The following is a 12,014-nucleotide window of genomic DNA, read 5'->3' on the forward strand; positions in this document are numbered from 1 at the left end:
AACATACATACCTGCTCACACCAACCATATTCCAGCATTGTAGTGTTGGAGAATGTGAAGTCTTCAAGATGGCAAATACGCCTGCAACAGCTGTTGATTCATTTAGAAGGACTACGATTTTCCTTCTTCAAATTGGTTATCAGCCGCAGCTCTGTACTTAGCCTTAACACAGCCACCATCCAAGCTTTGCTGTAATGTTGAGCCCTTACAGCTAAAAACCTGTTGATAATGAACCTGAACCCATTATTTTGAGTCAATGAATTGAAAGAAATAGGGCAAAGAATGAAAGCCACAGGGCCAATTACGAGTGTTCTTTGATGTATTGCTTGCCAACATCCACCATATCACTTTGTGGCTTTGTCTTGATCCCCCTGTTACTCATTAATTATTCTAGAAGGGTTAAAGTTCAGAGAGCTAATTGCACAAACCCCCCTTCTTGGTAGGGATTCTCCATCTCTGACACTTTCCCCAACTGTGCCCAGCCACCTTGCATTGTACCAATTACCTAATTCTTGAGATGCTTGCCTGGCCTTCCAGCATCTTCTCAAGCTTTGCCTAAAATATTTACTCTGGGTTGCCTAGAGAATAAACCAGACCAAGTTAAGATTTGCTTTGGACTTGTCTTGGGACACAATCTTTGCTAACTCAAATGTTAACAAGAAATCTGCTCTAATCCCATGTCACAAGCATTTTGTCATAATAAATAAAAACACTGTGATAACTTGGTATTTTTAAGAATATTAAAATATTTGTACCTCCCTCCTACACAAATTCACTCTCCAGGCTAACAAAATTCCTTTTCTACATTTGCCAGCCAAGCTCCAAATAGAGAATATTCTTTATGTGGCATAATGCTCAGGTTTTCATACTGTACTTGCCAACCCTCAAATTATTTGCTTATTTAAAGGAATCAATTGTAAAGCATAGCTTTGTGTTTATAAAAAATTTTCACATGAAAGTTTAAAAATATTTGTACAAGTTTCCTGGGAATGTTTCATACCATGGCGTATATTTCTTTATAGTCTTCAAAATGTTCAAAACTCTGCTGTCTATGTTCTAATTCCACCAAGCTGCTAGTGAATTTTCATAAGGCAGTTTGTTGAGAGCATTAATCATTCTGATCATTTCACCCATTGCATCAATTAGTAATTGCTGACCAGATTCTACACCTCAAGCTAGTACTATATAGAGAGACTTGGCTAGTCAAGTTCAGCCTAATCAGAGGATCACCAAATAATCACTGAAGATAAATAAATAGGCTGAGAGCCTAAGCTGGCAAAAAGAGAAATCTGACTACCATCTTCGAGGACAAAAGGGAAGCAGCCATGCACAGAGTAGGGTAGCATGAGCAGCTAGGCGAAGACTTATTAGAAGTCAGAGTGCTAGGCTTGCAGGGCTGAGCTGGAGCAGGTCTGTACCCAGAGGAAAAGGAAAGAGTGACTTGGGACTAGATTAAGAAGACAGATAGAAACCAAAATCATGTAGGGTGTTTTAGACTAGGAAAAGGAATTATATTTTATTTAAGGAACAATGGCTGTAGTGTGATTGATTTTCGAATAGCTGAGAAGAATACATTTGAGTTTTGAGAGCAAGAAAGAAATGAAGCACAGAATCGGTTTTTAAATAGAAATCCCATAAATTGTACCATTCTCCCCCTTCTGATGGAGAGAGCTCTTTGCACAACCCATAAAACTTTTCTTAAAATTTGAGTTTACAAAAGTGTTTTTTGACCAAGTGATTGCATTTGCTAATTTCCACTAAACAGATGACCAAATCACCATCCTCCACTGAGCCTCTGTTCTAGAAGAACAGACTCCAGGTAGTAATAATGTCAAGGCCAAGTGGAAATATACTTAAAAGCCCAAGTCTAAAACTGTTAAATGAGATTATTTAAAAGTTTGTTTGTAGATTTCACTAAATGTCACATGGATGAAATAAGTCTAGGGTGAAGAGAAAATGAAATTACTACATCCACATAGATCAGACCAATCATTCGCTGAAAGTTACATAGGTTTCACCTTTTGACGAAACCACGTGCATGTATTTGGTTAGTTCACTCACAGTATTACTGATGACAACTTTTCAGATTGACCTTTTGATAAAGCTAACCCACTATGATAAAATAACCAGCTGTGATTCCAAAGTTATTAAATATATCCCTTTAACTTCTCTTTCATAAGATGCTCTTAGCATTAGGATGGCAAAAATAGTTCCCTGAATTAATTGACTCTTATGTAACCACTGCAAAAATCCATCTTTCAGAGCCTGTGGCTTGCCTAGTTCTCATTTTTAGAATGACAATTATTCTCTTTTAAAATTAACTTCTTTCAAACATGATTTATTAAGATATTAAGCTACTTTTCCAAATGAAAGTCAAAGGTAAATTATAGTTTTTAAAGGTATTTTTACTCTAACGATTTCCCTTCCTTCCCTAACTGGAGACATAGAAGCACATAAAACAAAGAGGGGGGTTCTAGACTGATGTTCAGCTTCTCAGAATCCATTTCCTCCCACTGCCTCTTCCCATGAACAGTTTGTCACACTAAATATTCATATTCTTCTATTTCTGGTTAGTCACACAATGGACATTTCCATAAAATAGTGGCACTCCATCTCAGACCAGGAAATTTGAGAAAGCTCAACTTTAAATGACTAAGAGTTCTTGTCTGCAATGTCTCGGATAGACTTTCTTTATAATCTCCATCCAGATATATTCTGAACTGCTGGACTCAAATGCATCATTTTACCCCAATTGACAAATGCAAAGGGATGATGTGAATATCTGTTGAGAGTTTGGATGGATTCTGGGGATACTGTAAGGATATTGCATGGAGCTCAACAAAAACAAGACTGGAAAGCTCTGCTAGACCGTGATTTTAACCCCACTTCTACTATAAATAATCTGTCAAGAAGCTATTTCAAAACCAGAATGGAAATCGTGTAACTAAGAGATTTCTGCTTATATATCTGCTCTCACAAATCTCACAAGGCTATTCCTTCAACATTCCCTCTTAGATCTATAGATGAAGATCTAAGATTAAAAATATAGAGATGAGGCAATATCCTTTCCCAGTTCTGTTTTGCTTTGATAAACACTGGCCCAAACTAGCTTTAGGGAGAAAAGGATTGTTTCATCTTAAAGCTTAAATGTATCATTGAGGAAAAGAAGCTAAGACAAGAATAGCAGACAGGAACCTGAAGGCAGGAATTTAAGCAGAGACCACAGAGGAACAGGGTTTACTGGTTTATTTCCAGCCACATTATGATACTTTTCTTATCTAATCTAAGACCACTTAGATAGACTGGGCTCCCCCACACCAACACTATAGAAGAAAGTACTCTACAGACATGTGCATAGGCTAATGTGATGGAGGAAAGTTTTGAACTGAGGCCCCCTTTTCCACTTCCCTTTCTGGGTTGTTTTGGCCAAATTATTGAAACATGATGAAAGCTTCACAGCCATTAGATTAAGTGACCATAGGCAAGAAATTCAGAGATCTATGAGCTAAATTAAGTCCTTCCTGAAGTTAATTAATTGTGTATTACCGATAGCGGCAAAACTAGCGGAGGGAGATTTGAGGTTACAGTCAGGCTTAACGGTAAACTTTAGCAGTCCTGTCTACATAGTCTGCACACAGTAGATAAAGTGTAGCTCATGTTAGTTAATTTTTTTCATCTTCTATGCCAGGACAGGAACGGCTTCAAGGGCATCCAAGGTGAAAGGTTACCTCTGGAACAACTGAGATTTCTTTCCAGTGGAAAAGAGAAGGAAAACATTCTGACTGGTAATATAATATCTTCAGTAGCAGAGATGTCATACTCATTTCTGCTATTGGGTTTGTCTAGTTAGGGGCCTACTTTTTAAATTCTGAAATCTTAAAGAAGAACTAATTTAAAACTACCTCTCATACTTCCTCTAATATGTTCATCTCTCTTAGTCATTCTTCTGAAATAACATGGAGTAGATTTATTCTAAATACAAAACAATAGCATACCCTTTTTAAAAAAACATTATTGTAATTCCCTGAAGTTTGTCTCTAAGAGAAGTGTATAACTGTCTATTTCACATTTTTTTATGTGAATTTTTTGTCAAGTCCTCATTTTTCATCTCAGAACTGTGATGTTTAGTATTCTTTATGCCTGAAGTATTTTTCTTCCCTTTGCACTATTATTTTCTGTTTCACATTGACCAGAATACAACCTTCGTATAACTTTTTGGGGGAATGCAGTCACTGTTCTCTTGGAACTCTGTCTCCATTCCCCACGTTGCAATAGAACTGTCTCTTAATCACTGTCATATTTATTCAAAACTGAGATGAAATCAAGTAGGTATTTGTAGAACTCTTGAAGATCAAACGATAAAACAAAATAAGAATAACCTGAATTTCTTGCTTTCATTCATAATATGCATAAACATATATGAATATATGTGAAAATATGTTATATATAATACATGAGAATTATATATTATACACATACTCCCATAGAGATGTGTGTTGAACAGGCAAAATAAGATAGAGAAAGAAATTCACTAGTTAGGTTCAACCTAGATCCAGGTCTTAAGTTATGTAGCAGACAATTATGGAAACTAAGGAATACTCCTGTAAAATCTCTACTGTACAGATATTAAAACAACTCTTAATCCACTGGATTATTTTTTCAGCTCACAGATACATCACCATTGCTTTGAGGAGTCCTTGTGTACATCTATAGACACTAGAAACAATTTATATCCAAAGAAACCTGAACATACTTGATGAGTTGATACTATGTATCTCCTATTGAAAATGAGATATTAAAAAAGTGGGGGGTAAAGGGATTCTGTTTAGGAAATTTCTTACCTCACCCCCACACCAATGAGTTCAAGGTTCTTTCCCACTTGCTCTTCTACTAGATTCAGTGTATCTGGTTTTATGTTAAGGTCCTTGATCTACTTAGACTTGAGCTTTGTGCAATGTGACAAATATGGGTCTATTTTCATTTTTCTGTATACAGACTGCCAGTTAGACCAGCACTACTTACTGAAGATGTTTTCTCTTTTCCATTGTATATTTTTGGTTTTTTCATCAAAGATCAAGTGTCCATACATGTATGGGTTTATTTCTGGGTCTTCAATTCCATACCATTGATCGACCTGTCTGTATCAATACCAGTACCGTGCAGTTTTTATCACTATTGCTCTGTAGTTCAGATTGAGAGATGGTGGTTCCCCTAGAAGCCCTTTTACTGTTTACAACTGTTTTCACTCCCATGGTTTTTTTTGTTTTTCAATGTGAAAGTGAGAATCTTTCTTTCTATGTCTATAAATAATTGTGTTGGAATTTGGATGGGGATTGCATTGACTCTGTAGATTGCTTTTGGTAAGATGGCCATTTTTACTATGCTAATCCTATCAGTCCATGACCATGGGAGATCTCTCCATTTTCTGAGGTCTTCAGCTTCTTTTATAAAAGACGTGAAGTCTTGTCAAAAAATCTTTCACTTTTTTGGTTACAGTTAACCCAAGATAGTTCATAGTATCTGTGACCATTGTAAATGGTGTTCTTTCTCTATTTTCTTTCTCAGCCCATTCACCATTTCTGTAGAGGGTTGACATCTCATGGTTTAAGAATTGTTCCTGTCTAAAAGAACTGCAGGAATAAAAAATGGAGAAGAGACTGAGAAAAAAAAAGCAGTTTAGTAACCTGTCCAAATTGTGATCTATCCAAAAGGAAGTCTAGAAGGCCTGACACTATTACTGATGCCATGGTATGCTTACAGACAGGAACCTAGTATGGCCATTCTCTGAGAGGCTCAACAAGCAGCTGACTGAGATAGATGTGTATGCTTACATGTTACCACTGGATTGAAGTTGGGGACTCCTTTTAAAAGGGCCAGAAGAAGCTGAGGGGAAGGGTAGCCCACTAAAAAGACCAGAAATCTCAACTAACCCAGACCCCTTAGATCTCTCAGACACTGAGTCACCAACCAAACAGCATACATGAGCTGGTCTGGGGTCCCCCAACATGTAGACAGCAAAGGACTGCCTGTCTGGTCTCTGTGGGAGAAGACAGACCTAATCCTGGAGAGACTTGAGAGCCCGGGAGTAGGAAGGCCTGGGGGGGGGGCATCCACTTGGATTCAGGGGAGAAGGGAAAGGGATGAGAAACTGTGAGAGAGGAGACCAAGAGGGGGCAACAGCTAGATGATTTTAAAAAAAATAGAAGTGATAAAGAAATAAAATAAAATAATTTTTTAAACTAAGGAGGGGATGTAGGGGTGGTAACAAAACATTGTCAAGGAACAGATTAGTTACTGTCCTAAATTCAAAAGAAAAGAGAACAGTTGCTTTAAAGAGCAGGCAATGGGAGGTTTTAGAGGAGTGATGACATCATTGGAACCCTACTTCAGAAATGTATCACATTAAAAAGTATAATGGGGGTAATAAAACACATCTTCAAATCCTATATAAACAAGACATTTGGCTTCCCAATGGATAAAAGAAACTGTGTAAACTGTACTCTCACTAAACATCTCCAACATGAATGTTTATTTAAAAAATATTAATCAAATGTATTAATACAATTTGCAATAAAAAAATCTGTCTGTTGTCTAAAAATTTTCCATATAACTTTATTTTTATTTAAGTGTATAGATAAATATTTAATGAAAATGCTATTTAAAAATAGCTACACCAAAAGTGTCATTATATATATATAATGTATATATATATATATATATATATATATATATATATATATATATATATATATATATATATATATAGTTCCATATAATATATAGAGAGATGAGAGATATTATATATATTAATTCCTCATCCCCCTTAGCTATCCAATTAAACCAAAAATTAATAAATTATGACCAAACTGAATCTCTAAAGCAAATAACTCCTATACTGATGCCTTGATGCCAGTCTTAACCCAGAGCAAACTTTTATAGTGATTCTCACTTTGCAATGTGGCAACTGAATACAAACATACCAGATTTGTGATTGAATAGTAAAGCTACTGTCACCCATAAAGAAGGATTTTAACTTGCAAACACATAATTCATTTCAAAAATCATACCAATTTTCCTTCCAGAGGCCAACTTTTATGCCAATTTCCCCAGTAAATTGCCCTGTGAACTCGGAAGGCCATCCTCGCATAATGCCTTAAGGTCCAAGTGCAAAGAATAAATGACTGGAAGTAGATGTATTGGTAGATTTATATTCTTTTAATACTCGTTAGAGCATGAACTTTACCTGACAAAGCCCGTAGATGATCGTCTCAATTGCCTTTAATAAGATTAAACCATTGCTTAGGAACTGGAGACTTAAATAGACAAAAATCTTGGCAACCATGTCTTTCATGATTCCTATTCACTCTAAAATAAATATATTTCTTCAGGCAAGGCAAGCACATTCAGGTATCTTAGTAATTTTCTTTTAAAGTAAAGTATTTTTCTTAGTAAGATTAAGTTTACTCAAAGTTTAAAAAGAGGAATTGATCTGTATGTATGTGTGTATATATGTATGTATATATATATATATGTGTGTGTGTGTGTGTGTGTGTGTATATATATATATATGAATTAAAATTAACTCATTATGTCCTCTATCATCATTCTTCCAAATGACTTAGAGTCAAAGCAAGGCTGAGTAAGAATCTTACCGTGTTAGTAAAAGTAATTAGCTTTGGTGAGTTGGACAATCCCGCCAAGTTTACAAGGCAGATTTTCAAAAAGGTCATTTCCCTTTCCCTTTACATTTTATGAACTGTAGAAAATTCAGTTCACCCCTGTAGAAGTTGAGTATCGAGCACAAGCCAAATTAGGCTTTGAACACTATCTCAAAGTATATTGATCACCGAGAAGAGAAAACAAACCTAAGTAAAACGAAAACAAACAAAAGCCCCATTTTTCACAGGCTTGACAACAAAATGCACTATCGTTAACAGGAGCCCCAGAAAGTGCCCTTGTGGTCATTCAAAATGGTCTAAGAAATAATCAATTAGTCCATCCTCTTAAAGGTAAAAGAAATTGCATCTTCTGCATAGTCAGCATGTGTATTCAACCTGTTTAAGTTTAGTAGGTACCTACTGCACGAACTCATGATACGGTGTTTTGAAGTTTTCATGGACACAGTACCTTTGTCCTCAAGGGAAATTTTTCTTGTAAGAATCAAGACACAACATCCATGAAACCACAGTAAGATAGCACATGAAATCTGTGGTGTAATCTATAAAAATATGTATTCTTTGGGGAAAAACAAAACAAAAAACTCGAAGCCAAAAATCTATGAGGACTAGTTCATGATAAAGGGTTGTATTTTTTTTTTCTTTTTTGTCTCCAGTAGTAGCATTTTAATGTTAGCCTCAATACTTCTGCACTATTTTATCTTCTTAAAAGTTTTTTTAAAACTAAAGAAAAATCGTATTTTTTCATTTCTCCCCTTCAATCTTTCCAATGTACCCCACCCTTGAGCAAGGCCTCCCAGGGAGCACATGAGAAAAAGAAGGCACAAGGGTTTAAAAGATACAGTATACAAGCAGAGAGACTGCAAACAAAAGTACAAGAAAATGCAGGGCTTGGAACCTCCAGTCCTGCAGTGTTTATTTACCTAATCACAAACTCCGTGTGTGATTGGCCCTCCAGTCCTGCAGTGTTTATTTACCTAATCACAAACTCCGTGTGTGATCGGCTCCGTCAATTGATTCTAGAGGGTCGGCATTTCTTTTCCTTTCTTTGCTTAACCGGTCGCTTTTAGCCATTTTCTTATTGAGAGCATTTTCTCTTCCTAACCTTATACCCAGAACGTTTTACTTATAATTGTTATTCCTAAGATAATTTCTCATCTTCATAGGAAAAAAATGTCAACATTATTTTTAAACTAAAATAGTCTCTCAATGCTCTGTTGGGGGAAGGAAATATTTGTTAGTGTAAGAATATGTATTGATGGCTATTTCTTATATGAAATGTGAACGCTAAAGGTTGCAAAGGTATAACCTGACCCACACCATCGATATCAACAAACGTTTTTGTATTTACTTGTGTTCCCATCCAAAGAGAGTGATTTACAGAACACTTGGTTATTTTATTTTCCATTTGTCCCCAGGTTACTCAAATTTGACCAAGTTTATTTTAAAAGCCATTTGGGTAGGTTTGCAAAACCAAAAGCTACCAGAAAACATTGAACGCATGCGTGGAAGCAAAACAGAAAGCACACAGAGGTTGGACAGCTACAGAATAATTTGTGGAGTAGTTGAAAGTAATTTAAGGGGAGAGAGTGGACATAAATAATCTTGATTCCTGAGTATGGGACCATAAACACTACAGAGAACTTGCCCCCAGCAGTGAGGGACATGAATGACTTTATAAGTACCAGAACTGGTTTGAAGCCATATGGATAAGACCAACTGCTGTTAATGTGATTACTTTTTTCTCATTATGCCTAGCTCTAGACTAGAATTCGGGATTTAGTTTCCTGTAAGCACTACCACTACCACGTAATAACAAATGTATTTAAAAGTTTAAAATAAGAGTACATTTTCTTTGGGATGTAGTAGCCTTACAAATTACCCACCTTGTGGATAGATTTCCTCAACTATTATTTTTTTTATTCAGTGGTCAATTTAGTGTTCATTATTATAATAACCCAAGCCTAGGAGAATGAGTTCCCCATACCTAACCTTTACTCTATAAATTGAAGTTAAATTGCTAACTCCCATCAGAAGGTAATTAAATGTAGGATCACTGATTTCATGTAGTACATTGTGTTTTAAAAATATGTGCCTGGGATATTCAGCAGGTGAATTGCTACTTATAGGTACAAATAATGAAGATGCTGGTTATTTTTTCAACTCTAATTAACAGGTGTAATACCTACTTGCAAAGATATCATTAAAATGGCATCCAAGATTTACAGAAACTATAATACAGAGTTGGTTACTTAATATCCCTTTCAGAGTCTGACCTTTTCAAAATGTACTCTAATATCTGGCCATAAAAACCACTGAATTTTGAAAACTTTGTTACTTTAACTCATTTTAATGCCTATTTTTCACTAGGTGTTTCTCTGTTTTACTGAAAGTAGAAACAGACTTTCATGATGGCAACTGTATCAGCTATAAAGCCAAAAGCACTTGGGAGTTAAAAAGTCATGGACAGAAAGGTGTCCTTATACTTAAAGAGTATATTTGTGGATATATACATGTATACAAACATACATTAAAGCCTAAGATTTATACATAATATCTAATAAGATCCAAAATCTGACTCATGAAAATGCTGTAAACTGTGCCCCCATTTGTGAAACTTGTCTGAAATAAAACCCAATGCAATAGTGCATCCTCAGCATCCTGGCATTAACTCATAGTCCCTGGGATCACTCAATAGTAGTGTAAAATCTGCTACAACATATAACAAGGACACCTGCTCTACCATGTTCATAGCAGCCTTATTTATAATAGCCAGAAGCTGGAAAGAACCCAGATGTCCTTCAACAGAGAAGTGGATACAGAAAATGTATTACATTTACACAAAGGAGCACTACTCAGCTATTAAAAACAATAACTTCATGAAATTATCAGACAAGTGGATTGAACTAGAAAATATCATCCTGAGTGAGGTCACTCGGACACAAAAGAACACACATGGTAAGTACTCACTGATAAGTGGATATTAGCCCAAAGACTCACAATGCCCATGAAACAACCTACAGACCACATGGAGCTTAGAAGGGAGAAAGGCCAGGGTGTGGATGCTTCTTTCCTGTACTGAGTGGGAAACAGGATGATTGAAGGAGGTGGAGGGAGGAGAGACCTGGGAGGGAGAAAGAAGGAGCAGGAAAGAAAGGGGCTGGAGAGGAGAGGAGAAAGGCACAGATGGTCAGGAAATCAAATAAAAATATGTAGTGAGGGTGGGGTGGGGGTGAGGCACTGGGGATAGCCACTGGAGGGTCCCAGACACCAGGGAAATGAGAGGCTCTCAGGACCCAGTGGAGATGTGAAGGACGGTGCAGTGAGAAATTCTTTACTCCCCACAAGTGCAGAAACAATGGATCAGCAACCCACCCTTCCTCAGCCTAAGGGACCTCTTTGAGTAAATAATTCTCAGGAGAATCTTAAAATGTGCTGACTGATAGCCATCTGACCCTCTGGAAAGTTCCGGTTAGGGTCTTGATGCATATGCTCACTAACCGACAGGTTAAAAGGTCAATAAGCTTAGCCAATGAAATTAAATTATAACCTTGCTGATGTAACCTGTACCCCTAAATAGTATAAAAACTGCTTGTAACAGCCTTTCAGGGTCTCCTCTCCTCTGGATGTAGGCCACCCCAGTGCACTGGAAAAATAAATCTCTTGCTTTTGTATTGATTGCTGCCTCTGTGTCTCTTTGAGAGGGGGTCTCTTGGATACAAAATCTCTCCTAAGTCTTTCAGATTATTTCAGCAGAGAAGGAAAGACAGAACCTATGGAGACCACTTCCAGTAGATATGCAAGGCCCCCAGTTGAAGGATGGGGCCACATACCCATCTCAAAGTTTTTAACCCAGAAATGTTCCTGTCCAAAGGAAGAACAGGGACAAAAACTGGAACAGAGAGTGAAGGAAGAGTCATCTAGGACTGCCCCACCTGGGGATCCATCTTGTCTACAGACACCAAACCTGACCCTATTGCCATTGTGAGAGGCCCTTGCTGACAGGAACCTGTTGTGGTTGCTCCTTGACAGGTCCAGCCAGCAATTGATCAATGTAGATGTGTAGGTTTGGAGACAGCCATCAGACTGAGCTAAGGGATCCTGGTGGGGGAACTGACTGGGATTACAACCCCATAGGCAGAACATCAGCTAGCCAGACTACCCAGGGCTCCCAGGAAACAGACCACCAACCAAGGAGTGTACAGGGAGGGACCCATGGCTCCAGATACATAGGTAACAGAGGATGGCTTTGACTGACATAAGTGGGAGGAGAGGCCCTTGGTCCTGTGAAGGTTTGATGTTCCAGCATAAGGGGATACTGGAAGGGGTGGAATGGGA

At 37.2% G+C, this 12,014-nt stretch overlaps 1 protein-coding gene across 1 annotated transcript in view; it reads right to left on the minus strand.

Moving 5' to 3' along the window:
- The window catches only part of TFEC (transcription factor EC), a gene marked incomplete at both ends in the record, with an annotated part of 128,504 nt that extends 121,153 nt beyond the window's left edge, over positions 1 to 7,351 (minus strand). Inside the window, one exon of the mRNA XM_080936516.1 lies at positions 7,244 to 7,351. Within this exon, the coding sequence (XP_080792642.1) occupies positions 7,244 to 7,351 (108 nt within the window). The remainder of the gene's footprint in view (positions 1 to 7,243) is intronic.
- Positions 7,352 to 12,014: the final 4,663 nt, after the last annotated feature.

Source organism: Micromys minutus, assembly GCF_963924665.1.
Source record: "Micromys minutus genome assembly, chromosome: 23".
Classification (NCBI taxonomy): Eukaryota; Metazoa; Chordata; class Mammalia; order Rodentia; family Muridae; genus Micromys; species Micromys minutus.